Here is a 27,691-nt window from a genome sequence, read left to right on the forward strand (position 1 = left end):
TTACTTTATTATATAAACTGGTTTGAACCCAGGGTGTGGGAGCCCCTCTGTGCAGAGTTTGCATGTTCTCCCTGTGTCAGCGTGGGTTTTCTCCAGGTACTCCAGCTTCCTCCCACAGTCCAAACACATGCAGGTTAATTGGTGACCCTAAATTGCCCGTAGGTGTGAATGTGAGTGTGAATGGTTGTCTGTCTCTATGTGTCAGCCCTGTGATAGTCTGGCGACCTGTCCAGAGTGTACCCTGCCTCTCGCCCAATGACAGCTGAGCTCGCAGGAAGAAGGGCATTCACACATTGTTAAACTTCCTTTCAGCTACTGCCAAGCTGGCTATCTGGTTGAGTCAGAAGAACAGGGCTCCCTGTCCAGGTCCTCACAGGACTGTTGAGGGCTCGGCTCAGGGTGGAACATGCCTACTACAGACTGAAAAACTGGACACTGTCCACCTGAAGTGGGCAGTAGGGGCAGTATTATGCTCTGTGGCAGACGATGAAAGCTTGGTCTTCACGTTTTAAACTCTATGTATGATTGGTGTGTATCAGCCACTCCTTGTTTCTGCGGCTCTGTTCTTTATGTTTGGCCTTCTGTTGTTGGTGTCTGACTATGGTTATCTTTGTGTTGGGGAGGCTCCGATGTTCTTTGGCCTGTAAAACTTTTGCAGCGATTAATATAGGGCTTTTTAAAATCAATCAGTGTCAGATAGGACAGGCTCCAGCTCCCCCATGATGCCCAACAGTATAAGTGGTTGTGGAAAATGAATGAATGAATTACAGAATATATACACTTTCATATTTTTTTTTTTTCATTTTTTCAGCATTTAAAGTACATAGATCATCTAACATTTTTAACTGGCTCTAAAAAGTCATGTTTTATGTTAGAATAAACAACTGGGCAATACTGTCCCTAACCCAGAGTATATTGGTTTCGTGTTTGTTTGTTTTTTTCTTTAATTTTAGTTATTGTAAAATTTTATTTCAAGTTAAAATTCTTGAATCTAACTTGCCTTAGGAGGCCTGATTTGGTGAAAGGTAAAATAATGTGCCAAAGAAGTGGAGATGTGTTGGTCTGTATCCTGTGAATATAATGTGAATTTAGTAAAGCACATTTTAGTAGAACTTTACTTAATTTAAATACTGCACTTACTTGAATCTGTCTGGATCCAAATGCACCTCATTAAATGATAATTAAACTGTACAGCTCCTCCTCACCTCCTCTGTAAGTGTGTGTCAGGTCAGCTGATGCGGGTATGAGGAAGCCTCAGCTGCAGCTCATTGGTCCCGCTTCATCTGGACGGTCACATGCGCGCGTGTGTTTAGTTTCACTTCCGCACTCCGCTGCTCCCTGTAGCCCGTTAGCCTCCTGGATGCCACTTCACACGTTTTTAAGAATAAGCGCGTTTTTACACCAGGACAGGAAACAGCGTGCGGCTGACTACGTTCATTTGAACCTCCTGAGCGCATGAAGATTCACTTTGTCTCACCTGCATGACGACATAACGCCTGTACAGCTCCATTAGGTCAACCAGGAAGCGACGTTAGCACGAGGAAGCATCAGCGAGCTACATGTTTAAACTACTGTTAAACTGTAACTAACAAAGACGCTTCTCACACTCAGTTACGCCAGAGGAAGTCATGAAGGTAGGTGCACCATGCAGCACAAAGTTTAACTCTGTGAAGCTTTTCAGAGGGGTGTTTTTAAACCGACTGTTTCCTTAAAAAAGTTCCTGCCTCATGCGGAGATGGACAGACATTTTGCATGAACATGCTTCAAAATATGTGGTTTCACAACTTCGTTTCCTTGTCACGGGATTAGTTTGTCCACGTTGTGTTCTGGTTTTATGTCCTAAAATATTAAAGCCTGCATTTGAAATATGTTCCCCCCCCAAAAATGGACAGGTAGTTTCCTCTTTTGTTTGTTGAGGAAGCAAATAAATGAGCAGCTCATATTGGGAACAGCAGATATGCAATTCCAAATCCCACCACTTCATTTTGAATTATGTCAAACAGGAGTGAACTAGGACTGCAACGATTTGAGATTTTTACAGTACGATAACTGTCTCAGAAAATATCACAGTATCACAATATTACATATTTATGTATATATATATATATATATATATATATATATATATATATAGAATAAAGCGTTAATTGCAAGCAGACAACCAGTTACCAAGAATACATTATATGCTTGCAGATACAAAGAGTGTTGTGGGTTTACAGCAGTTTAACGCTATGACTTAAGACCGTCTTTCCTCATTAATCTTTTTTTAAACAGTGTAAACTCTATAAAGTTTTCTTAACCTATTTTACATCGCAAAAAATTGTAACAATTATCAAATTGTGAGACATTTCAGTTCATTCGTAGGTTAGGAGACCAGGCATTCTTCAAGGGACCTATTGATTTGTCAATACCAAAAAATAGATAAATAAATAGATAGATAGATCCTTTATTGCAGCATATAAATGTTACACATGCACTAACACACACTTGCTCATCGCATCATTCTTACGGTCACACACACACACACATTCATATCTATATTTTTAAGTTGTATGATAAATAGTGAGTAAGAGTTATTAAAAGAAAAAACAACAAACAACAGCCAAGCACAACATTTATTACACACACAGTCATACATATGGGATCCAGTTTGATCGTAATTTCTTCCATTGTGTATATTTTATTAACTATATCTGTCCATTTCTCTATTGTGGGGGGGGTATTATAATTATATATAATTATTATTATTATTATTATTATTATTATTATTATCAGTCAGAATGAACCTTAAAAGAATGAAAGCAGAAGGGTTATCTTTGTTTGAACAAATGTTTTATTATTCGATAATTGAAACTTGAAACCATGTTTTAAAATGTAAATGTGTAAAAAGTCTCCATTTTGTAAATAACTAAAATATAGTTGAGAATTTCCTTCTCGGCGCATTGCTATTGTAGATTAGCAAATGGACAGGGTATGATAACTGTCAACTGTTACGTCGTGGTATATCTTAAAACCAGTCAGCTGAGTCAGTCAGTGATAAATAGGACCTTGTGTGATAAATCATTTCTTGTCATTGATTTCCAAACCTGCACATGATGTGGTTGGATACAACAAGATACAATGGGATACCAAATCTCTTAAAGTTGACAGATGTATGTGGTCACACCATCCCCACAAAACACTTGATTAAAAGAGGCCTACAACTCATCTTGCAGTAAACAATGATGAGCTCTTTAGGCGGTCAGAATAGACACGGTATGATAATTGTCTTTTTTCATATCATGGAGTATCGCTGCAACCCTAGAGTGGACCATATGGATACAATCCTCTCTCTTGGTATATGTAAAATACTGGATTTGTGCGTTTTCTTGGAAGCCAATTTGGAAACCGTTTAGTAATAAAATAACCAGGTTTGTCTGTTTTTGGTTGTTTAGTGAACTAAACCAGTGGTTCCCAACTGATCCATCCACAGGGTCCAGATTTCTCCTTAGTCATTATTTCAAGGTCCACACAGTTTCATATATTCTGAGTCATACTTGAGTTTGACCATGTCGTTGAGCTAGTTTGCTGTCACTGTGAAGTAGCTGTCTGTTAGTCACTCACTCTACAGCAGGAAACGGCACTTTGAAATAAAAGCTCTGTGCTGGAAATTTACTGTACTTCAAAATAAAGTGTACTTTTTACAGACTTGACACACTCGCAAATCACTTGTGGTCCATTCAGAATGGGCCTGTGATCCGCTTTTGGACCGTGACCCACCGAGTGAACCACTGAACTAAATTATGCCTAACAAATCAATTAACCTTAACACACTGGTGCAAAAATCACATTAAAATCAGGGCTACACAATTTAAAAAAGAATAAAGAAAATCATAATGCAATTATTTTGACAGATATTTCAATGTGAGTCAGGATTTTAGTGGGAATGGTAATTTTTGCATTTCATTTTAAGTGGAAAAATATATATAAAAATGATGATGGTGTAATTTTTGCTGGGCTCTGTGCCAAACAATCACATTCCCTTACGTCCGGAATATGATTTATAGGTTGGGGCATCTCTGTAGCATCACAATGCTTAATTTATAATGGTATGTTATGACACATTTTACCCTGCGATTTAGATATTTTGCCTGGCCATATTGCAATTTTGAAAATACTTCGTCATCGTGCTGCCCCAGTAAAAATCCACTAGTAACATAAAGCCTTTCTGTTCTTTGATTTGCAGCTTTGCCCACAGTAGAGATGTTGAAAGGATTAGAGCTGCAACAATTTTATATAGATTTATTTGCCAGTTATTTTCTCAATTGATTGATTAATCTGTTTCTTTGTAAAATATCAGAAATTAGCGAAAAAATGTCAATTATAATTTCCCAGAGCCTGACGTGATGTATTTAAACAGCTTGTTTTGTTTGACCAACAGTCTAAAACCCCAGATTATTCAGTTTATCATATGACAAAAATGAAGCATTTTAATTGAAAAATCATGTAAATTATTTATGTGTTATCAAAATAGTTGCCTATCAATCTGTCAATTATACTTCTTTCAGCTCTAACAAGGATAGCTACCATACAACCACCACATTTATTCTTCCATAGTATAAATTGTGCGGAAATATCTCTGATGCAAACAGTTTATATCGTCTCACATTATATATTTTCATATAGTTCAAGCCTAATTTCAAATGAATAGTAAGTGTTAGGTTTGAAAATGTTTGTTTTTTTTAACGTGTGTTCCAGGTGGTCAACAGTCAGGGTGGAGGGCCCTTCCTGGTGTGGACCCTGGTTGTTCAGCTGATGCTGTGTGGTAGTGGGGTGTACACCTCTGACGGCACCAAGAACTGTAAACTGTTATCCGAGGCAGAACGGAATGTCCTTAATCGACTAGAGCCACTCGCCCATAGGAAGTAAGAAGCCCCTCGATTGTGTGGCTGCATATTTAGTGCCATTGATGCGACATCAGATTGTTTTTGGATCGCCTGTTACCAATGAAAGAATCAGCACTAAGTGAACATGCAAACTGACCATGACAGAAGCATTTTGCCTGCTTGTCTTTTGCCATTCTGTGTTGTGCTTGTTTCACCACTGTGTTGCATGTTTTTAATTGTTTGCTGGGATTTGTTCTCATGTTGACAGCTTTACAGCGGAGATCAAGAACGGAAGTGAGAGTTACACCTATGTGTTCCAGCTGTGTGGGGACGCAGCGGGTATTCCAAAGGCTGGGATTGTTCAGTTTGAGAGCAAGAAAACAGAAAGCAAGCCAACGGTGATTGGCTCGTATGAAGCAACAGAGGCCATTGGAGGAAGTAAGTCTCTAATTTACCCTGACTTTGTGTGTGTTTTGAGACAAGCTATGAGCATAATAAGCCCAAACACGCGTTAGAATTGTTTGCTGCACATTCTTGAGTTATCTCTGAGCACTGGATCAACAGTTTCTTAGGATGATTTAGATTTAGTATCGTGTCTGCATTGTCTGTTTGACACTTTCCTGTCCTTGCAGGTGACTGGGTGATGCTGATCTACAGAGACGGTGACAGTTATGATCAACACTGCTCCAAGGAAAAGAGGAGAGCCATGGTCATGATCTCTTGCGACAGGAAAACTGACGCGGTAAAAGAAAGACAGATGATTTGTGAAAAGAAATGCTAACTTACAAAGTGTTCAGACCAGAAATGGCGCTGTGTTTTAAACAAAAATGCAACGGGCTGCGTTGCTGGGGGCATGTTGCTTCATGTATGAAGATGATCTAGAAAGGCATCTTTGAGTAACATGACACAGGGTTTTATCACAGTCATTTTATTCTTCATCTTGATAACAGAACTGTAGAAATATAAAAGTAATCTACTAGGATTGTGCATGATTGCCTGAGCCCTCCACATGAGCAGTAGTCTCACTGAAGTAAATGAAGTGGTTCAGTTTACCCCACACAGCTCTAATGTAGGTCAGAACACGGCTTAATGTTTCTCCTGACATGTCGTCTCAAGCCTTGTCTTTTTTTGCGGCTCCTCACGGCGACAGCCTGACTGGAGGCATTATGTTTCTTCCATCCATCCCATTGTCATGAACGTAATACCTACTGCTTTACTATTTTCAATATTGCTAACCCTAATGGGCTTTTTGCACAGCAGACATTCTGACTTGTCATAGTAGGAAAAGCACAGGTGAAGCTGATAACATTAAAAATGGCTCAGTTCCATTAAGTGTCCTGTAAGCTGTTCCAGTGAGCCTGCATGTACAACACCAGGGCCTTTGCTAAATGGATTGCCGCCACCATTATTGAATACACCTGTGCTATTTCCTGCTATGACATGTCAAAATGTCCACTGTGAAAAAGGTCACTGATGTAGTGCGTCTTTGCTTCATATTATATGAGTCTGGACGGACATGGATATAAACTTGACTGGTCGGCGGAGGCAAAGAACTGCTAACCAAGGCGATTATTCTAGGTTTACTTATGTGTGTGTTTTGCTTTGTTGCCTTTTTTAACTTTGTCTCTCTCCATCTCACTCCCAGGGCCAGATGACGGTGGTGCGGGAGGACCGGGACCGGCTGCAGGATTGTTTCTACCTGTTTGAGCTGGACTCAAGTGCAGTGTGCCCAGCTCTCGAGTCCCACATCAGCACTGGCTCCATAATACTCATCATGTGCGTAAAGACAGCGTGCAGTGTAATGTAGGGATGCACCGAATATATTCGGCTATTGCAAAAAAAACACACATTCGGTATTCAGTGGAATAAGTTAAAAGCAAGGCCAAATAATAGCGGCGTGTTTTGATAACGCAATCAAACAGCGTGCCGTGACGGGCGGAGTAAAATGTCGGCAGTGTGGTGATCCGTCCGTCACTGCACTCGCATTTGCGACTAAAAATAGTTTTGAGCGAGCAAAATAGGCTTAAATCATTCAGCACGCTGTGCGAGCAGCCTACAGATTTCAACCACCAGCAGAAACGAAAGGCGAATCCCACCGATTGTGGGTTGAACGGGGGTCACAGACACAGACAGTAATGTATTCCTGTCAAATATGGCGGCCATTGGCTTACCGGCGCGGAGAAGTTGGCTCCAATAATATCCTCTTCTTGGCGTCATGACTGCCCAGAAGTACCTGAACAGCCGAGCCAGCCGAACACAGGTATGTGACGTGTCAGAGGAGAAACAAGCCGTTCACGGTCCACAAACCTCACCGCACTTTAGGAACTGTTCTTTACTTATGAAGGGACTTGTCAGGGGAGGAGGGTGGCTGGTTGATTCTTATTGTATTTATTTATTTTATTTTGATCCCCCCTATGTTAATCACTTATTGATGCTGTTTTTGAATTATGAATAAGTCAATAAGTAATTTATTCCATTGAAATATCATTGATGTATTATAGAAAAGTGATTTATCTTTTTATAAATGACAAAAGGCACATCTGCCTCATTTTTGCTGTGATATCGTGATACTACTCAGAACCATAATATTTTCATGGGTATCGTACAGTGGGATCCAATTTTGGTACCGTGACAACACTAATCTGGAGGGGGTTCATCTCCAAAAACTAATGAAAAACTAAACAACGATATTCGGTATTCGGTACTCGGTATTCGGCCAAGCGTTTCATATTATTCGGCTTCGGCTTCAGCCCCAAATTTTCATTTCGGTGCATCCCTAGTGTAATGACACTAAAATCATGAAAGCTTCAGTTTTTAAGTTTCATGAAAATAGCTTTTTGTCATATTTGCTGAAACTGTCACTACGTCCACACAGGAGCACACGAGACAGACAGTCTGTGAACAAAGTCATGTTCGTCCTCCTCTTAATCATTCTAATGGCATTTGCTAGAATCCCCTGCAACCAATCAGCGCTGGGGAGTCTTTCACGCAGCTGTCAATCATGTCACTAGTTTCAAACTGTCAAATTAGACAGCGCTGATCAAATGTGAATCAAGATTCTATTACTGCACTGCCTATTTCTCACCTTAAGTGTTTTCAGAAACATATTTTAGTGACTGTTAAGCTGTAAAATGAGAACATTTTCTGCTGGCGGTGCTTCTTATGGTTGAGCTGCTCAACATGGCCAGTCAAAAACTTTATTATTTTACAAAACAGTACACTAAAATATGTTTCTGGCAGCATTCAAGGTGAGAAATAATCAATGCAGTAACAGAATCTTGTTTCATATTTGATCAGCGCTGCATATTTTAACAGTTTGACTGCTGTTCACAAACAGTAATTGACATGACTGACAGCTGTGTTTGAGAGTCCTCGGCTCTGATTGGCTGCTGCTGTTCATTTACGGTGAATTGTAATGCCATCATAGGTTCTACCAGAAGGCAGAGGAACATGATTTTTTGTCACAGATTATCTCTACTTCTGTCAGGATGTAGTGACGTAGGGCATACTATTATAATTGTTAAGTGATCATGGCCCCTCTCTTCTTCCAGTGGTTTCTGTCTTCTGGCTGTTTATCTCATCGGAGGTTTCCTCTACCAGCGATTGATTGTCGGAGCCAAAGGGATGGAGCAATTCCCAAATTATGCTTTTTGGGTGGAGTTTGGCAATCTGACAGCGGTAAGCCGAATGCAGCTGATAAGTAACGTCATTAAAAGATCAGGCGTATGTGACGTATTTGGAAATTCATAACAAACTTTACCTTTCACACACTTTACAGGACGGGTGCGACTTTGTGTGTCGGTCACGTAATCGGGAGGAAGCCCCAGCTTACAGGGGAGTGGCCTCAGAACCTTTAGAAGAGGAGCCAGAGGAGAGAGATGACCACTTACTGCCTATGTGACCTCAACGTGTCAGAAATGGGACAGAAATTTTCACTGTGTGACACAGTTTACTCTCTCACAGGTTACATGAAGTTGCTGTTAGACACAAGTCTTGTTTTCTTTTTTCTTTTTGAGCTGGTTTAGGTTAGGACTTGTCAACACTGTCTTGTATTCCAGACTTATGCCTAGGGCAACTACTGTGTGATCTGCTTGGCACTTGAGAGGGCATGTTACTCATAGGGCTGACAGACCCGTCTCCTCTTCTAACCCCCAAACATTCATTCAGCTGTTTGATTTCAAACATCTGAGTGATTCATCTGTGATGACAGAGTGATAACAGAAAGTGACTCTTCTTCCATGGAAATCTGACACATAAGGGAAGAGTTGAGAAGTTGGATTCCTACTTAATTCAGACTTGTTAATGATGTTTTTCTGCTTAAGCTAATTATTGTCAGTGCAGGTTGCAGCAAGTTGCTTTTCCCGGGTTCTGATCGTGCACTGACAGTTGCAGGCTACAAAACACACAAGTGCTTTTGCTTGTGTAAATTTGGCTTTAATCAGTTTGTTTTTGTGTTTTGAAAATGCTATGAGAGAGATGTTTAATTTTTAAGTACTGTGACTGTGCTTACACTTTGCCTTGCAAGTTGGAATCACTGCAGAAACCATAGCTCAACTGATAGTTTCCTTTTTCCCACGTTATAGGGGAAAGATTTTACATCAGCGCTAATTTCTCCCTAAAATGTTGAGTATCGCCGGGTCCTGTATGAAATCTGAGTTTGACAGTTGTAACTAAACTCTTACATTTTTATCAGAAGGGTCAACAGTGCTGTTAAACTGATGCACTAAACGTAGAAAATTAGAAGCAAAACATCGTGCTAAATTAAGAATTCAACTTAATGTGACAACAGTAATGGGCTGTGAGAAATATATGAATTCCACTATTCATTATTTATGATTTGAAAAAGTATGGTATATATGCAGTATATATGTACTTGTTTTTCCTTAGAATTAATGAACATTCACGGCAGAAGAACAGTATTTGTATTAGCAGAACTGTTAAATAATTAATATTATAGTGGGTAAACTGATCTGGGAACCTACGTGACAAAACACACCGACATTATTAAGGAGACTGTACTTGTCTTTGACCAAATATTAAGGCTGCTTCCTGTCTGATGCTTTGCTTCTTTAGGAGGATAGCGAGGCAATAAAAGCACTTAATTTACTGTAATATTGTTATAGATTTCAAACAATTAATGCTAAAGATTAAAGCAGGATTTTCTGCCTTGATGGCAAGACGGCATCAGGAAGTTTCAGTTGTGAATCACATTACTATATTATTAGTATTATTATTATTATTATTATCAGTGTGAGTACTTCTGTTTGTTTTGTTTCTATAACTTGCTTTTTGTGTTCATTAGTTTGACGTTTCTTTGCTTAGTTCAGGGAATCCTAACCCTAACCAACTCCTGGATCGCCATCTGGTGGAAATGGTTACTGTACACCTGCGGTTGTAGTGAACCACTAGAGTGATTTAATAGCCACCAACCATTTTTGTTTGTTTTCTGATTCCATCAAAAATAAAATACAGAAGTAGTTTGTGTATATGCCCATTGTGGTGGTGAAATCAGTACACACCCAAGTGCACTCACCTTTGGAGATTTAATGAATGTAAAATGTTTTAATAAAAACATTTCATGCATAAAACATCTTTATTAATAAGTTATATTTAAGTGAACTTCATAGGTAAGATCTTCTTTGCTAATGTTTAGTAGTGTTTTGACCATACACTCCATTTGGCAGATGTTTCAGGGGAAATAATCTTTACTGAGTTTTGTTTTTGAATAAGTGGCTCTTAAATGAAGCCTGAAGGCTAAAAACCTGATTCTACTAAGAGACCTTATTCAAAGAAGGACTTGGCTGGAAACAGAAACAAAACATGGCTACTTGATGACGCCGAAAGTCATAAATTACACTCCGCCTCTACAATATGAAACTCCACTAAACTATATCCAAATGTAAGACTGGTTTAGTGCACTTAGTCATAAGTCTTCATTCTGAAACCGAAACATCTGCCATGATAGTGAGGTAATAAAAGAAAATTATAATGATGTTAAAAAGCAAACCTGCAGTCTTGAGGGCAAAGACTCATAGCTGGTGGTATTCCTATTTAAATATAGCCTACCGCTTGATGGTTTTAAAGGTTCAGTGTTTATGAACATATCCTGAAGGTGCAAGGTGGGGCTGAAATGATGTCGTCAGTTATCTTGTTTTACTTTCATTTACACAGGTAACTTTACCAGAGCAGTGTCCTATCATCACAGACTCTCCTCACCCCCCAGAACACATTAAATGATGAGGTTTCAGGTGCACTTTTTTTCAATAAATAGCCTAACTTCTGTTATTTCCTGTCCCCTCTCCACTCTGCCTCTGCATCTTTTTTGATAGTTTACATTTACACCGTTCAACTTGTCACCATAACCTCATGACCTGTATTCCTGATTCCTTTTTTTAAGGAATACAAGAACCAAAATACTTTTAATGTTTAAATTGGCAAGAGATAAGAAAACAAACTTGCTGTTGGGAATATAATAATATTGTACTCATAAATGCATAAAGACAGTCTGTAATTGCACACAATTGTGTATAGTAGCTTATAGTAGCCTTTAGTATAGTATAGTATTTGTAGTATATACACTCAGTGGCCACTTTATTAGGTACACCTGCCTTAATTCTTGGTGTCATAGATTCAACAAGGTGCTGGAAACATTCCTCAGAGATTTTGGTCCATATTGACATGATAGCATCACACAGTTGCTGCAGATTTGTCGGCTGCACATCCATGATGAGAATCTCCCGTTCCACCACATCCCAAAGGGGCTCTATTGGATTGAGATCTGGTGACTGTGGAGGCCATTGGAGTACAGTGAGCTCATTGTCATGTTCAAGAAACCAGTTTGTGATGATTTGTCCTTTGTGACATGGTGCGTTATCCTGCTGGAAGTAGCCATCAGAAGATGGGTACACTGTGGTCATAAAGGGATGGACACGGTCAGCAACAATACTCAGGTAGGCTGTGGTGTTTAAACCATGCTCAGTTGGTACTAAGGGGCCCAAAGTGTGCCAAGAAAATATCCCACACACCATTACACCACCACCATCAGCCTGAACTGTTGATCCAAGGCAGGATGGATCCATGCTTTCATGTTATTTACGTCAAATTCTGACCTTACCATCTGAATGTCGCAGCAGAAATCCAGACTCACCAGACCAGGCAACGTTTTTCCAATCTCCTAAAACTGAGCTGATGCTCGGTTTGAACTTCAGCAGGTCATCTTGACCATGTCTACATGCCTTAATGCATTGAGTTGTTGCCACGTGACTGGCTGATCAGCTATTTGCGTTGAAGAGTTGTTGAACAGGTGTACCTAATAAAGAGGCTGGTGTGTGTACATCAGTGATGTGTTTTTGTAAACTCAGTTTTTTGGATTTCCATATTAGTCTACTGACTGTGAAAAACAGTTCCAAAAAATAACAGCACTGGGAGTCTTAGTCTTAGTTTCTGAAAAAGAGACCATATTAATATTAGAAAACCTTCAGGCAATGTTCCCCAATGGTTTTCTGAAGGTTTTCTAAAAGTTTTCTGAAGGTTATTTAGCTGGTTTATAGAAGACCTTATGGGAAACTGTAAGGAACGACAATGGCTCTGTGACTGTTATTTAATTTTTTTAAGAATAACTTTAAAAGACGCTTAATCTCTCCTCCGCTGCTCCTATCTGAATCGAGAGTGCTGGATGATTCAGGCAGGTGTGTGCTTTGTGACAGTGGGTTGTATAATGACTTGACTGAGAGATGACTATGAGGCTTTTATGCCTTGTATTTTGCAAGGACAACATTTAGTGTTTTAAGATATGAATTTAGCAAATTGGTTTGTCTCTTATCATCCTTAAAGTGTTTTGAAAATTGAGTCAAAGGAGAAGCAAATCATATTTATCTACTAGCAAAGAGCTCTTTGCAACGTCAGTGTGTCTGTGCTCTCCATACTCCGCCAGCAGGTGGCGCTATGCGCTGTTAAACGTCGGTTCGTCCTCCGCCAACACAAAGAAGAGGCAGAAGAAGAACGGGGGCTGAAAGGGGCGGGGTTTTCGTTGGAGGCAAAAAAGGGGGCTAATCGTTGTCTGCAGTTAAAATCAAGATCGCAACATAAAACTTGAGTGCATGTAAGTGTGAAAAGGACAGAAACACCGAAGACAGGTAAACACATAAGCACACCGGAAACACTAAACGATGACTTGTTGCCAGGGTGATAGCCAGCTAGCTTAGCTTTCTGCCTGCAACAAGCAGCTAGCATAGCTAATTAGTTAGCTTGTGTTAAACTTACGCTGCACATTTTTACTACTGTTAGCACAAAACTGACGGTATTTCCATTGTCATGTAATGTTTCTGCACTCGGTCCGTTTTTTCCTAGCTCGTCTATAAACTGTAATGTTTTTTAAGTAATGCTAACACCATGTCAGACTTGGTTAGAGATGGATAAGCTAACTGGTAAGTCCATTGTAGTTAGCAACAGCTGGCTAGCTTCTTTCTCACTTGGTGTTTTGAGCTTTCCTCCATGTTGTTCTTTCTCTCGCATTCATCTGTCATGTTGACAACCGGTCTGCTATTGAAAATACCTCATTACTCATGCTTGCATCTGCTATTATGGTATAGTAATAATGTCGGTCAGTCTCGTAACGTTAAGTAGTTAAAAGTAGTGTTTGTGCAGGGGTGTAGTAAGCTGTGATTTATGGGTCCTCTGAAAAAAAAAATAAATCTGTAATTTACCTGAGTTAAAAACAACATGAGTAATGGAAAGTCTGACACCGAGTTTGACTGTAATGCACTTGAGCTATTAACTACTTTAGTTAAGTTGTCAGATGTCCATTTTTCATTGTGTGACTCCAGTACAGTGTGCAAAATTGGATGTTGCAGTGCTAAGATATCTGTAGTGAAAAAGTTTTGCAATCAATGGAAATTGTTATTGTTTATTGTGTATACAGCAAAAGCATTTGGTCCCAACTACTTTTGACGAGTGGCTTCTGTGTTTTGAGCAGCAAATATGGATGCAGGTGAAGACCAAAACGCAGGCACTACCAATGGAAATCCTCAGACAAGTGGGAACTCTCGTGCACCCCAGATAGCCCACATGTCTCTATATGAAAGACAGGCTGTACAGGTGTGCATAAACCACTGCATGTGTGTGATGAACAGACTCATAATGTTATCTTGAATTGCTAGTAATACATCAATATAAATATTTGTGGATTAGACATGTATGTTTGTGTGTTCATGTGTTTGTTTAGGCTCTACAAGCACTTCAAAGACAGCCAAATGCAGCGCAGTACTTCCAGCAGCTCATGCTGCAGCAGCAGATCAACAATGCTCAACTCCACAACTTGGCTGCTGTGCAACAGGTAACCAGAGTTATCACAGGGAAATTTAGTCATTACAAAAATATAATAAGCAGAATCATTACACCACATCCCTTTCAATTCTCTCTTTGAACCAGGCCACGCTTGCAGCTAGTCGTCAATCCAATACCCCAAGTAACAGCATGTCCCAGGCAACCACCACTGTAGGTTCTTATGTTGATTGTTGTTTGAATTTTGAATTACACAGCTAGTTTTTTAAAGGTACATTTGATTAAAAATGTTCTGTTCCTCCCAGGTCAACCTAAGCACCACATCAGCGGGAGGTACCATGACCAATCCCCGTCCCCATGGCCCGGCCACCTCTGCAACAACAACAGCACTTAACCAGTCAGTGTTGCTGGGTGGAAACTCTGCAGGACAGGGACAGATGTATCTTAGGGTGAGTTAATAAGTATTGTGCGTCGTGTCCATTTTTAAGTCATAATTAATTAAATGAATGTATATTGTGCCTGTTTGTGTCACCGATTGTTAGGATATAACAATTCAACCTTTGTTCTGTTTGTAAAAGCTTGTTGATTTGGTGCTCTAAAGAGTTCCCTTTTGGGTTTTTCATGCATTCTGCATCACTAAGAGCAGCAGTATTCATTGGAACCAAAGTAAAAATTCTGTTGTTAGTCTAAACAGTAAAAGCCTCTGTAACTATACATAAGATAAAACCTACATAAACTGAACTCCATCAGCAGAAAATTAAAAAAAAAAGTTTCTCGAGAACCAGCAATACTGCACGATTGCTTTGAAGTGCTTTTAAAAATGAGCACTAACACTTAGCACTTACAGATGTTGGCAAATCATTTAGGATTTTGTGTAGTTAAAGAGTCATTCATTGAAATATTTGCTATGTACAAAGGTTGACCATCTGTTTTGCTCCGCACACAGGTCAACCGCTCTCTCAGGGCTCCCCTTGCCTCTCAGCTCATCTTCATGCCTGGTGGTACAGCAACAGCTACTGTGGCAACAGTTGCCCAGACACAGCCTCAGCAGCAGCAGCAGCAGCAGCAACAACAACAACAACAACAGCAGCAGCATGAAGTCGCTCCTACCACTGCCAGTGCACAGTCAGACAGTGATCAGGTTTGAGCACCATTACCTACCTGTGATGTGAAGTCTGACCTGTTCAAAATCTTACAAACTTTAATGTGTGACAGGAACGTATGATTGTCATTGACTCCAACAAGTACTCTCCTGTAATTTTTTTTCCAACTGCATTTCACCACAACCTACTCCTGTCTTTATCTTACAGGTGCAGAATCTGGCCCTGCACTGCGTTTCCAGTCCCAGAGCAGTAGCTGTCAAGTCTGAGCTTCCAGAGAGGAAAGATGTCGCCGGCTTTCCCCTCGGACAGCAGCAGCAGCAGCAGCAGACTTTCGCCCAGACAGCTCAGCAGCAGCAAGTGCAACCGCAACAGCAGCAGCAAATGGCCAAAGCCAACTTCACTCAGCAATCCACCACCAACACTATGACTGTAAAGACTGTTACTCCTGCTGCTTCTGTAGCTCCTTCCTCCACCTCCTCTGCAGCGCTCCCTCTCTCCCAGCTCCTCCTGTCCTCCTCTGCTGCCCCTGTGATCCTGGTACCCACCTCAAATGTTCCTACCACCACCCAGGGCTACCCCATTGGCTCAGTGACCCCAAAAGCCAACATAAATACGCAGACTCTGGTGGTGCAGCCCCTACAACAGGCCAGCACTACTGCAGAGAAAGGACCTGTGCCAATACAGCCCAAGACAGCTCAGGGACACCGTGTACCTGTGCAGCTGCCTCCTCGACATCCACCTCCCATTCTCCCAGCACCACCCAGCAACAACCAGCACAATACTCCCCACATCCCTGTGCAGCTTGTGGGAGCCAGGCAGGGCTTAGCAGGAAACACACAGGCTGTGGCTCTGGCACAGGCACGAGGCGGCACGGCCCAGGATAGTACAGCTGGTGGGAATGTTAATGCCGTCTCCAACAACAGTGCTATGGTAAGATCAACCAGTGACCGGACGTTCATAGCAACACTGTCAGTTCTGTGTTTAGGTAGCTATCCTTAGCTCTGGGCTAAGACAGGTTTCGTTAGAGGGCCAGAAATCTACTTGCCCATATACAAATTGCTCTATTTAACAACAATTACTTAAGTTAATTGTTATGAAAAATGACCTCCTTTTATCCGCCTTGTTCTCAAAACTTGTGGCAAACTGTGCAGTTACATAGTTGGACTCCCCCATCCCCTAACGCCACCCAACTGAACTCCTGTCTCCAGGATAATTGAAATACTTTACAATACTTTTTAGCTCCTACACTTTGTCTTTACCTGCCGCCATTTTCTCTTGTGTGCCCTGTCAGTACTGTGCTTGTGAAGCTTTTAAAAGTGATGACAAGGAAGCATCATGGCTCACGCCTTTGCTACTTCCGCCATCAGCTCTGGAAAAACAGTGTTTAATTCTATTTTTATCATTTACCAGTGTGTGAGTAGTCGAGATTTACTAGCTCGACATGCCATTTTGCTTGACCCAGGCAGTCAGGCAATACTTCTTTGTGAACCCTGTAAGAGTTGACCCTGTGCTAACTTAGCCCCTTTTCACACACACACATTGTAAACCCTTGGTTAGCTTAAGCCCAGAGCTATGTGATTCACACTGCACTTCTGCTAGCCCTGGGTTAAATGTCTGAACTTGTAACTCATGTTAACATTCTAAAAAAAATTTGTTTACTTGGCCCCACTGGCAAGTTTCAGTCCTGGGTTAACTCCATTTTCAGCAAATAACCTGGCAAACTTGTGGCTAACCCTGCATCAGAGCAGGTCCAGCCCACTTGGAATATGTCAGGACTGTGCTATTGTGAACACTTGATTAGCCATGGCTTGTACCAGTGTATAATGAATTGTTAACCTATTTTTCCCCCACATATCATTAGATAAAACCTGCCATTGGCTCTCTGAAAAGAAAATCTGACTGTGATGCACCAAATGAGATGGCGACAGAATCTTCAGACTCTGCACCCACAAAAGATTCTGCTCCTCCCTTATCCCCTGCACCTACAAAGGACTCCGGTGAGTCAATTTGTCCTCTCCAAATCAAGCTTAAATTATAAGCAGCGCAGCTTTGCTGTACAAATTTTAACTGTTAGTCTATAAATTTGGTTGAGAGCTTATTATTGTCCTTGTTTTATTCAATCCTCACCAGCTCCTCCTGTAGCAGCCGCCTTCTCATCTCCTCCCACCCTGTCCTTGCCTCTGCCCTTGTCAAGAGGCGGGCATGGGGACAAAGACAGAGCACCTGTTCCTCAGGCAGTGGTCAAACCTCAAGTCCTCACCCACCTAATAGAGGGCTTTGTCATACAGGAGGGAGCTGAGCCCTTCCCTGTAAGTGTGCCCTGCCATGATAACACAGACCTCACATTTAATCAAAAATCTGATTTGAAATACACTGGCTATGCACTTTTTCCTCACTGTTGGGCTTGTATTTGATGCAACAGGTTGCTGGACTCCTCAAAGACAGAGATTTCGCCCTGGTTGGCCGCTCAGAGAACGGAGCTCCATGTAAGTGGTGGAGTAGATCTTATTGTTTTTTATTGAGCAAGTATGGTACCATGGATCTGTGTGCATGATCAGTATTTCCTAAATGTTTAATGTAACTTCATCCCTTCCTTCTTCAGTGTTAAAGTGTGAGTACTGTGGAAGCCTCGCCCCAGCCACCCAGTTCAGAGGATCAAAGAGGTTCTGCTCAAACACATGCGCTAAGAGGTAGGGTTTACTGTGGCTTCCTGTTTCAGCTTTGTTTTTAATTTGGTTTGTTGTTTGGTGATGTCCTACATACCTCCAAAAACTCTACTGTGCTTTACATCAAGTGTAGGCAAACATACCAGTTTTGACTGTGCTCCTGGTTTCGCAGATATAACGTGAGCTGCAGCCAACACTTTAAGACAAGCAGAAGGGGGAGTGGTTCAGGGCTGTCACCACCTCCTGCTCCCACTGAGAGCGGCGCCAGGCGAAGGGGCCCCTCTCGCAGGAGCAGTTCTAATATCACCTGTAATAAAATATCAAGCAGGCACCTACCTGTTAAGGTAAGATCTGTAGTTCAAAGGATTTGACTGGTGATGTTATATACAGTTTCCAATTAACAAATCATATGAAAAAATCAAAACCTGCTAACGAGTGTTGCCATTGAGTACTACATGTGTATTATCCCACAGCTGAAAATAGTCCCCAACAGATACACTGTTAACTCCTGTTTGAGTAATGCGTGGTAAAAATTACAGTGCCCATACTTAAACTTACATTTTATCATTTGCTTTTGTGTCTGAATCTCCACTCTTTCTGCCACAGTGTCACTCTGAGTCCAGTCGCTCAGAGGATGTATCCAGCGATGGGGAAGAAGACGAGGACGATTCTCCTTCGCTGTCCCCCAGCTCTTCACACTCCTGCTCAAGAGCCGATGAGCGCAGCGCTCCTCCCTCTGACAGTTCGGCTCCTGGCAGCCTCCCACTAGATGGGGCTAACTTTCTCTCATCGACTCCTGCTCAGTGGAGTGTGGAAGAAGTCTGCAGGTTTATCTCATCACTTCAAGGTTGGTGTTCAGTAATTAGTAATTGTTCTGTGATCCCTAGCCACTAGTCTTTTCTCATTTTAAACTAATTCTGTCCTCCTGTTGGGTTGTGTCCAGGCTGTGAAGAGTTGGCCGCCCAGTTTCTGTCACAGGAAATAGACGGGCAGGCTCTGCTGCTCCTGCGAGAGGACCATCTCATCTCCACCATGAATATCAAGCTGGGTCCCGCTCTCAAGATCTGTGCCTCCATCAACACCCTGCGCGAGTGATGCGGTGAGTTCTTCAGAGGGTCACCAGGAGCGTGTTCTCTTTGGAATCAATACCTATGCCTTTTTAGTAAGAAGTTTTAAAAAGACTGAGATCTACGGGGACAGTGAGAGTGGTTTTTATAAACAGTGGTTCACCATTGGTCATGTGGAGACATGGGGATGGACAGTTTACTTTCTGGACATTGAATGTGCAAGCACATGTATGTATACTGTTAATATGCGAGTGTTGAGCATGGACAGTCTGAACTCTCCATGTCAGTAGTGTTTGTAGAAGCCTTTTGTATGTTTACTCTTAAGAAACTGTGCAGATCTGCCAGCCTGCAGCAATCTGTGCTAGATCTAACTAGGACAGTTCACCTGTTGGGTTGAAAAGGAAAAAAAAGAAATGTTGCCTTCTTGCTGTATTTCAAATGGTGCTTTAACTTTAGTGATATGATTTGGAGTGATGGCTTCATCAGTCCACTACATTTATATATTACAGTCTTTTTAGTAGTTGTTTATTTACCATAGACGTTCAATCCAGGCTCCAATCACACCGAGCAAAGGACACTCAGAAAGCCTGGCGTTTTTAATTAGTTCATTTTACCAGTTAGTAAAAGTTTAGTTTTGTATCTTTTCCATTTTGTACTACAATCAAAGTTATTTTTTCATGGATATGATATAGTTTTAGTAGCTTTAATCAACCTAACTACCTGAAAATAGGTATTCCTCATGGTTTGCTCTCTCAAGGGCTCAGTGGAAGTGCTCTGTGTACATGTATGCAGTACTACCAATAAACAATACCTGTTACTGGACCTCTGTGTGTGTGTGTGTGTGTGTGTGTGTGTGTGTGTGTGTGTGTACTTTTATTACCTCCATGACGGCCACTTGAAAATGAAAAAGATCACCACCTACATAAAACAAAATTTGCAACCGCACTGTCTATCTTTCCGCCTCTGTGCGTGGAGGCATAACAATAAAAAAGATCACTGTAGGACTTGTAATATTTTATTCACATTTAAATTTGTGTAAACAGTTTAAGCTCATTTCTTGCCCATAGATGTTCACATGAACTGAGCTTATAGAGAAAACAGTGAGTGTCAATACATGTAAATACATTTATGTGCCCTTCATTTCCACAATGCTAAATATAGAACAGTACAAAACACGGTTATAACACATTACATCTGTTAATACACATTTGCTTTGGGATCTGTAAACCGTCCTAACAGTATGGACTACAAGTTCAGGATGCAGCGGCTGTACAAAGATCAAGTTTACATATCATAAAGTGCACTACTACAAAACTACTAGGTGTATTTCCCCAACTGAACCTGAAAGAGTTAGGCTTTGCCTCGACAGATGAAGACACACATGAATGAGGTCTTACTAAGAGGAAAATAAATAGCCCCCAAAAGTAAATAACTTACACAGTAAACAGTTTTTTCTTGTTTCCATTGTGTGAAACTGACGTAGGAGAATGTATATAATGAATAACCAAGTCTGAAACACTTTTATTGCACCTGAGAGACATTGTTCTGTAGAAGTGCACGTTGGGGTATCACTGAGGAGAATAGTGCAACTATTGTACTGGCACACGCACGGATCAGAAAACAGTGTAGCTGTTGGCTTCCCCGTATCCTGCCTCCTGCAGGTATTGCTCAATGTTAATTGTCCCGGACGCCTTGAGGACTTTGTCAGAGGCACTTTTCTCTCCTGAGAGGAGCTTCCGGCTCACCTCAGCCAGCGTGGGTCGATCCTGATCCTTCCACTGGCAACAGCCCTTAATGAGGGAGTATCTGAGAGAGAGGTCACAGGGGATTTGTTAAAGAGGGAAACTGCACGCTGATTTGGTTGTGTCTTTTGTGGATGCAGTGGATACTCACAGTGCGTTGGAGCAGTTGGAGGGTTTTTTCAAACTTTTCCCTCGTTGGTGAAACTGAAGAAGCTCAGTAACTGGGATTTCTGCAAATGGAGCTTCACCTAGAGAGAAAAAGGTACATGTAGTAGGTAGTAATATAAGTATTTTTACATTGCTATATAAATATATTGTATTACACAGTAACTTTTCTGGAAAATCAATAGAGAAGCTGTTTATGGATAAAATCGGCAGATAGGCTTGTCTATTTTATGGCTAATGCAGTACATCAAATACCATACAGATTAAGGTACATCATCACATTGGTGCAAAAATCATATTAACGTACAAAGTCCGGTTTATGGGTTTGTAACACAGTAGGTTTTGTTTCAACATTGGGGACACACACACACACGAAGTGAAGAGTTGGTTTGGGGATAAAATACTTAAAGTCAACTTACCCAGTGTTGCCATTTCAAACAGTAAGAGGCCAAACGACCAGCTAGAGAGGAACACAGAGGCAAAAATGCCCTTAATAATATACTCACAGAACATGCATTTCCTGCCTCTCACATCTTTATTGGAGGCTGTAAACTACAGACAACACCAGACATGAAAACAGAAGCACTCACATGTCGCTGCTCTGACTGGCAGGTCTCCTGGCTAACAGCTCTGGTGCCTGCCACTTCTTCATGCTGGGATCGTCTCTCTGAGTGGTTCCCTGGTTCTTCCTTGTGTAGACACCATGCAGGCCCCAAAGCTTGGCGGTGTGCTCCTTGGAGACCAGCACGCTGCGGGCACGAATGTTTCCGTGGAGAAGGTCTTTACTGTGAAGGAACTCCTGATTGGGCGACAAGAGAAGGGGAATTTTAAGATTTAACACACAAGTCTGCACAGTTCATTTTAATTTAGTCTGACATGAAGTAAATGTGTGAAGATCTTCCTAAAATCTCATATTTTTAAAGCATCTATGTTAGACAGTATGTTGTTATGGCTGAGACAGTTTTTTTAGCGGCTCTAAAGATGTCAATTTTGCACTCTTGGTCTGTTAGTGGATTGGTTTAACACTTTGGTCCAAACTGAAATATCTAACTATTAACTAACCATCAGGTGGATTGCCATGACATTTTGATAGATCAACCTCCCATAAACAGTGCCAGTCTTTGACACCAATCTTACATAGTGGCCAAACAATGGAATTACATCTCTTGGGTCCGTCACATGATGTCATGGGGCCCAAAAATGACTTTTACCCACTTCACTTATATTGTGAAAAAGATGTCTGTAAATCAGAGGATACAATTTTTGAGCATCACGACCCCTGTGAAATGATTTGATTCACTTTCCCGATTTGAGTCTTTCAGTCCAATAACATCTCAAAAGTATGAAAAAAAACCCAAAACAAAACGCATGATTAAATCTAATTAACTTCACACCCAGTGAAGTTAGTGGAGCACTAAACAGAAAGTTAGCTGCTCAGTTGGCAAAGTTGCAGCAAAAGATCCAGGTAATTTTATACCTGGGAAGATGAACTTTTTTGGTCTCATGTGCCACTGGTGATCCTGATTTTCCTCTAGAGCCACCTTGAGGTTCACAGTTTTGGTTTTGAGTGAGAAATCTTAACAACTATTGGATGGATTACCAGGAAATCAGCTTCAGACACTCAAGGCAGGACTGACAAAACTCTGTCGAATCCTCCAGATTTTCATCTAATTTCATCTCCCATCAGGTCAAAATTTAAGCTCTTAACCTTTTTGTAAGTACTTTTATCACCAAGTAGCAGTCATACCTGATGACATCACCATCAACCTCAGCTGCTTGTAGTGCTAACTAGCAAATGTTTACAAGTTACCACCTTAGATAAAGGAATATAATGAACACAGTAAACATTACCTGGTAAGATCAGCATGTTAGCATAGTTACAGTGAGAATGTTAGCATGCTGATGTTAGCATTTAGCTTTGCAAAAGTAGCCTACAGCCTCCAGAGCTGCTTGCATGGCTGTAGACTCTTAATGTGTTTCTGTTTTTCACTACTTTTCCAAGCAAAAATAATGAGACATTCGTCATCTTTGGGACTGTCAGCATGATGATGATCTGTATGATGGAGGCCCATGGTGTAGTGGTAGTTTATGAGGTGGGTGTACTACAAGGTAAATGGGTAGGTTATAAAGGAGGAAGTGGGTAGGTTTTTTGGCTGATGGGTGGATATACTTTAAACGGACAGAAAAAGAGGTGGGTATACCCCGTACACCTGTGTATACTCTCCACTACACCACTGATGAGGGCCTATTGGAGGGAAACCCTGTCGACAAGTAAATGCTGACATGGCAACAGGACAGGATTAATGTATGTCACCAGGGATTTGAAAGTCAAATATAGGTGGGGATATATGTTTGTTCACATACTGACCAATGCTGAGGCCACCTGTTTGGCCATGGTAAATATTCGTCTCTCTGTCATCTCACATGGAGGATCCACATGTTCCTGGAAAAAAACAAAACAAGATAAGCAACTTTAATATTCAGAGGACGACACAATCATCATTTTGCTCCTTTTTTGCTTTAAATATATATTTTGATGCATAAAGTGAGTTGACACATGTAGCAGCAGTATCCCCCTCTGCAGAAATATACCTGTCTGCATCGCCACAGGTAGCTGAGCAGGTCTCTGTTCTCCAGCTCTTCCACCACTGTAACCAGAGGAGCTCGAAGTGAGACTACACCCAGAAGCTCTGGCAGGAAGGGGTGTGGTCCCAGCTGGGCCAGGAAGGATGCAAAGCCCAGGAAGCTGTGTCTCTCTGTGGCGTCAGCAGAGTCTACAAAGCGCAAAGATGAGATGGAGATGAAAGAGGAACTCTGCAGTTACAGAAAATCACTTGAGAAAGACCTGCAAATTAGAGCATTAAAGGCTTAGGTTAAATTCAAGTCTGGTCGTCTCACCGTTTAGGACTCGCAGCACCACATTCCTGTTCTCCATGCGGGCCCTGTAGAGGGACACTGAGGTGTCGGAGCGCAGGGAGAAGGCAGCAGGCAGAGGGGTGACCAGGTTGAAGGACTCGGGCAGCCTCTGACGTGGCAGCTCTCTGGGCTGGACGATGGGAGTGAAACTGGGCTTGTAGGGCTGCGGCGGGGGGTTGGGTGGGAGCGCGGGTGTGTCCACAGCCGTGGAGAGGTTTTTGGAGTAGTACGTGTTTGGGGGGTGGAAGGTGGAGTAGGAACTGGGCATGTCCAGAGCAATGCTTTCATGCTCCAGGGCATTGAGACCTGGTGGAGCTGTGGACAGAGAGAGGCGGGGGGGACAGAGAATCATTATTAGAGATAAGTGCAGGGATTTACATGGGAGTGGTACAGTAGGACTATTGGCATTCCCCAGTTCTTCCAGGCTGCTTAACTAACTACTTAAATATAAATAAAGTACCCATCAATAAATAACACAGTGACTTAAGTGATAAAAACAACCCAAAAATATAATGTACGCGTTAATTATGGTTACACTATTTATCCTTGTGCAGTGCTGGAATAATTCAAATAATCAAATAATGATATAATTCAGCCTCCAGGTCACTAGTTGTCTATGTAAAGAATCACGACCTTTCATTCTGGTTGACTCCTTTTCCCAGCCATGGCCAGAAAAAGACCCAGTGTGGGTGGAAACCGGTCGGTGTTCTCCTTTTGCAATCTTTAGTTTTGTTACACCCTGAACTAATAAAGGCATTTTAACTGCATGTCATATATGTTAGTGTGCCTGAAGTGAGCCCAGTGGCTTCCCTTTTTTTCTGTACTACAGGTACATTTTAAGTTGTTTAAAACAATTATAATTTGCCCCATAGCTGCAATTTTACTGCTCCTCTTTGGTCCTTACAGAGTAGGAGGTGATTACTTTTGAAATCAAATGTCATTTATTTGCATAAATAGAATGTAACAGCAAAACTAAGTGATTATTAGACAACATTTCTATCTCAAAATTCTGTTGTACAAAAAAAAAAGTGGAAGAAGATGTGGGACGTGGACTAGTTTTTACTGCTAACTGTACATATTCAAGAGTCTAGACACAAGTGCTGATGTTTAAACAATATCTCACCTATGTCTGATGACCAGAAACATTTTATTGGAAGACATTTTTAAAACAGTGAGTCGGCACAATAATAAACTGGGGTAAAATCACTTTCAGTGTTTTATCTCTCACATTTTTCTGATGTATTTGTGTATATACTTTTGGGGTCAAATTTTCAATTATAATAGTATGAGTGATTGTCTCTAGAGAATTTTTATAGTTTTATAAGCGTCTGTGACATTGCTGGCTTCATACTTTATTAAACTGACAACATGGTGAGTCAGATTCATAGCTGAGTTTATGCTGAAATTAATGATACCATGATTGTGGGGTGAGGGCAGCTTAAAAGGTGCTTAACAAAGATAAAAATGAATGCATAGAAATTCGGCTTAAATTTAGTAAAATGAACCTGGACTGTGGATTAAAACTCCTGGAAAAGCAAAATACAAAAACCCACATATGGAATCAGTTTGCTGACTGTTTGCAGACAGATCCAATGTCATTTCGGTAATCAGTCTTACCATCAATGCCATGCAGCACTCTCCTGGTGGTCAGCTTTGAGGCCTGTGGACGGATGCGATCGACTTTCTCCGGACAAAAGCGCAGCAGCAAAATGAAGACCAGGGTGACCAGGAAGCTGGCCAGCAGCAGGATGGGCACAACAATCACCTCCTGCTCATACACACGGATCTCTGCACACAGGGGCACACACACAAAGAAACAAAAATCTTTACTATCACACAGCAGGGTTGAGACACAGTGCTGTCAAAGTGGCAGACATGTTTGTTTGTTCAATCTGTGCTGGTATGTGTGGTATATTTAACAAAGCCTCTGAAGGCCAGAGCAGGTGAGTGGCCAAATTCTTTAAGCAGCTGATTAAACTCACCACAGATAGTATCTCCATGTTTGCAACGGAAGTCTGCCTCTGATACTGAAGACATCCTGGTAAATATATAAAAAGATGAGATTAAAGCATTTTACTCACTTTGACAGTCAAACTTCATACCCAGTATGTTTTTAGCATTTCCATGAGCTTATAGTTGTTATGTAACAGCTTAAGGACACTTTCTATTCATGATAACAGCACATAAAGTGACAGTGGTGTCTTTGGGGCTGAATCTGGGAAGAGTAACTCGACACTTGTAGGTGTGAAGGTGTCTGGGCGAATGTGTAACTGAGACCAAGAACTTCAGACGTTGTATCACTGACTGAGGTATGCCAGACTGTGGATCCTGCCACGGACAAGTGGCAATGAGAATAAAAACTCAGACACCTCTCTGAATTGTTGTTTAATTTATCTTCTTGTGTAACAAAAATCTTTGATCCCTTTGGTCTCAAAAAAGAGACCTCAATCATTGATCAATCCTTAGATGAAGTATTACTTAATGAGCTTCACCACAGCTGCATACGGAAATAAAATGTGTCATCCTAAACCGAGGGATCCTCATGCTGTATATCTGGATTTAGAGCAGCTTTAACAGGGTGTATACAGGTATCAGACCCTTAAACTGACCTTTTCAAAATTTTTCTTTCTTAACCCAATTTAAGACTGCTTATGGAAGAATCATCTACTTTTCTAAAGAAGCATTGCAGGTAAGTATGAAGGTAGGTAGTATATGAGGTGCTGGAGGTGGGTTTTGTGTAGGAATATGGTTATTAGAATGAGTTTTATCAACCTTTTGCCAACAGGGAAGTGCAAGTATTAAGTGAAAAGACAGTATAAGGTTGAGAAAAGAAGAAATAACGTAAATGTTTGTGGCAATCAAGACCCTTAAGGCCAAATTCAAGACTATTGAATGACTTTTAAGGTCAAATTAATACTTTATATGTGGTACATACTACACTGTAGTCACACAGGGACAATCTTCAACCACATGATCATACTCCCCACGTCAGATCTGAGATCTCTAAACCTGTTCACCTGCATTTTTTTGACCTGTAAATGCTACTGTTGTTCCACACACCCAAAGGGCAAACGAAGCACCTGCTTGCACATTCAAAGCTAACAAATGATTACCAGACATGGACTAACCAGAGTGAGACACACATTTAAGCTCTCATTAGATTAATATCATGCATCAACATCAGCTCACTCTACCTCAGAGACACCTCTGTGATGTGACTGTGAGAACAGTGCAAAGGAAAAGACATGCAGTGTATAAAATCCTTACCTCAGCTCCTTCAGTTGTGTTTTATATCCCAAAAGAAAATGTCCAATCCTGTTATTCCAGGCTCATGTTCCCCTCCTTCACAAGGCCAGGCACTTTTCACACATCCTCCCAGCTGAATATGTTGTGCTGCTCAGATCTTTATTGTCTTGTTTTTCTCAGGCGACCTGTCCGGCTCAGGGGATCAATGCGCTGCGCTCTGTTTGTCTATGCTCCACGTTGTGTGTGTGTTTTCTTAACTCCACCCTCCTCACCTACACCTTGTCCCTGTGCTCTCCTATTTACCGTTTCCTTCTTCCTCCTATCTGCCTCCCTCCTCAGGTTTTAAAAATTGATGCATCAACTGATGTCAGGTTTATAGATGTCCACGGTCTCGCCCTGCCTTTTCTTTGAGTGTCCTCGACTCCATTCTGTCATTAGCTGTTTCACTGAAGTCAACATATGTCGACTATTTGTAGCCCTGCCTTTCTCCTCTTTGTTTGGGAAAACTGGTCCTGCCACTCTTTGTCATTTTTAGGCCTTTTGTTAGGCATGTTTTGCCTTCACCGAAGTGAAACTTGTAGGACAAGCTCGGCCTGCTCTGGAGTATTTAGTTAAAGATAATGACCTTCATTTCTTTCC

General features: G+C 41.3%; 3 protein-coding genes across 4 annotated transcripts; 2 read left to right on the forward strand and 1 right to left on the reverse strand.

The window, feature by feature from the left end:
* The first annotated feature begins 1,308 nt into the window (after positions 1-1,308).
* Positions 1,309-10,455, forward strand: m6pr (mannose-6-phosphate receptor (cation dependent)). Its single transcript, XM_033641745.2, has 7 exons — positions 1,309-1,634; positions 4,738-4,904; positions 5,134-5,303; positions 5,498-5,607; positions 6,511-6,641; positions 8,417-8,543; positions 8,644-10,455. Exons 1-7 carry the CDS (start codon positions 1,629-1,631, stop codon positions 8,764-8,766), a joined length of 834 nt encoding a protein of 277 aa, XP_033497636.1. The 5' UTR covers positions 1,309-1,628; the 3' UTR covers positions 8,767-10,455.
* A 2,406-nt stretch (positions 10,456-12,861) lies between these two features.
* phc1 (polyhomeotic homolog 1) lies at positions 12,862-19,805 on the forward strand. 2 transcript variants are annotated; one of them, XM_033639636.2, is made up of 14 exons: positions 12,862-13,000; positions 13,840-13,961; positions 14,089-14,199; positions 14,295-14,360; positions 14,453-14,596; positions 15,094-15,288; positions 15,458-16,180; positions 17,112-17,247; positions 17,381-17,559; positions 17,673-17,736; positions 17,853-17,940; positions 18,089-18,260; positions 18,523-18,763; positions 18,860-19,805. In XM_033639636.2, exons 2-14 carry the CDS (start codon positions 13,845-13,847, stop codon positions 19,009-19,011), a joined length of 2,388 nt encoding a protein of 795 aa, XP_033495527.1. In that variant the 5' UTR covers positions 12,862-13,000; positions 13,840-13,844; the 3' UTR covers positions 19,012-19,805. The 2 variants fall into 2 exon arrangements, with proteins under 2 accessions (XP_033495527.1, XP_078027751.1); XM_078171625.1 differs by having other exon boundaries at positions 12,868-12,966.
* A 177-nt stretch (positions 19,806-19,982) lies between these two features.
* styk1b (serine/threonine/tyrosine kinase 1b) lies at positions 19,983-27,548 on the reverse strand. The gene is made up of 10 exons (XM_033641431.2): positions 27,074-27,548; positions 25,789-25,844; positions 25,424-25,594; positions 23,789-24,121; positions 23,483-23,664; positions 23,259-23,333; positions 21,481-21,689; positions 21,310-21,350; positions 20,877-20,973; positions 19,983-20,789 (listed from the first exon to the last, which is right to left on the reverse strand). The coding sequence occupies exons 2-10, from the start codon at positions 25,841-25,843 to the stop codon at positions 20,597-20,599; spliced, it is 1,356 nt and encodes a 451-aa protein (XP_033497322.1). The 5' UTR covers position 25,844; positions 27,074-27,548; the 3' UTR covers positions 19,983-20,596.
* Positions 27,549-27,691: the final 143 nt, after the last annotated feature.

The sequence above is a fragment of the Epinephelus lanceolatus genome, chromosome 10, assembly GCF_041903045.1.
Source record: "Epinephelus lanceolatus isolate andai-2023 chromosome 10, ASM4190304v1, whole genome shotgun sequence".
NCBI lineage: Eukaryota > Metazoa > Chordata > Actinopteri > Perciformes > Serranidae > Epinephelus > Epinephelus lanceolatus.

Coding starts and splice junctions, on each gene's coding strand:
- phc1 (XM_033639636.2), top strand. CDS start 13,845: ATGGATGCAGGTGAAGACCAAAACGCAGGCACTACCAATGGAAATCCT. Junction 15,289..15,457: donor CACAGTCAGACAGTGATCAG/GTTTGAGCACCA, acceptor TTTATCTTACAG/GTGCAGAATCTGGCCCTGCA. Junction 17,941..18,088: donor TCAAACACATGCGCTAAGAG/GTAGGGTTTACT, acceptor CTGGTTTCGCAG/ATATAACGTGAGCTGCAGCC.
- m6pr (XM_033641745.2), top strand. Junction 4,905..5,133: donor GAGCCACTCGCCCATAGGAA/GTAAGAAGCCCC, acceptor TCATGTTGACAG/CTTTACAGCGGAGATCAAGA. Junction 5,608..6,510: donor GCGACAGGAAAACTGACGCG/GTAAAAGAAAGA, acceptor TCTCACTCCCAG/GGCCAGATGACGGTGGTGCG.
- styk1b (XM_033641431.2), bottom strand. CDS start 25,843: ATGTCTTCAGTATCAGAGGCAGACTTCCGTTGCAAACATGGAGATACT. Junction 20,974..21,309: donor GTTTGAAATGGCAACACTGG/GTAAGTTGACTT, acceptor TTTTCTCTCTAG/GTGAAGCTCCATTTGCAGAA. Junction 20,790..20,876: donor TCCAACTGCTCCAACGCACT/GTGAGTATCCAC, acceptor CCTCTCTCTCAG/ATACTCCCTCATTAAGGGCT.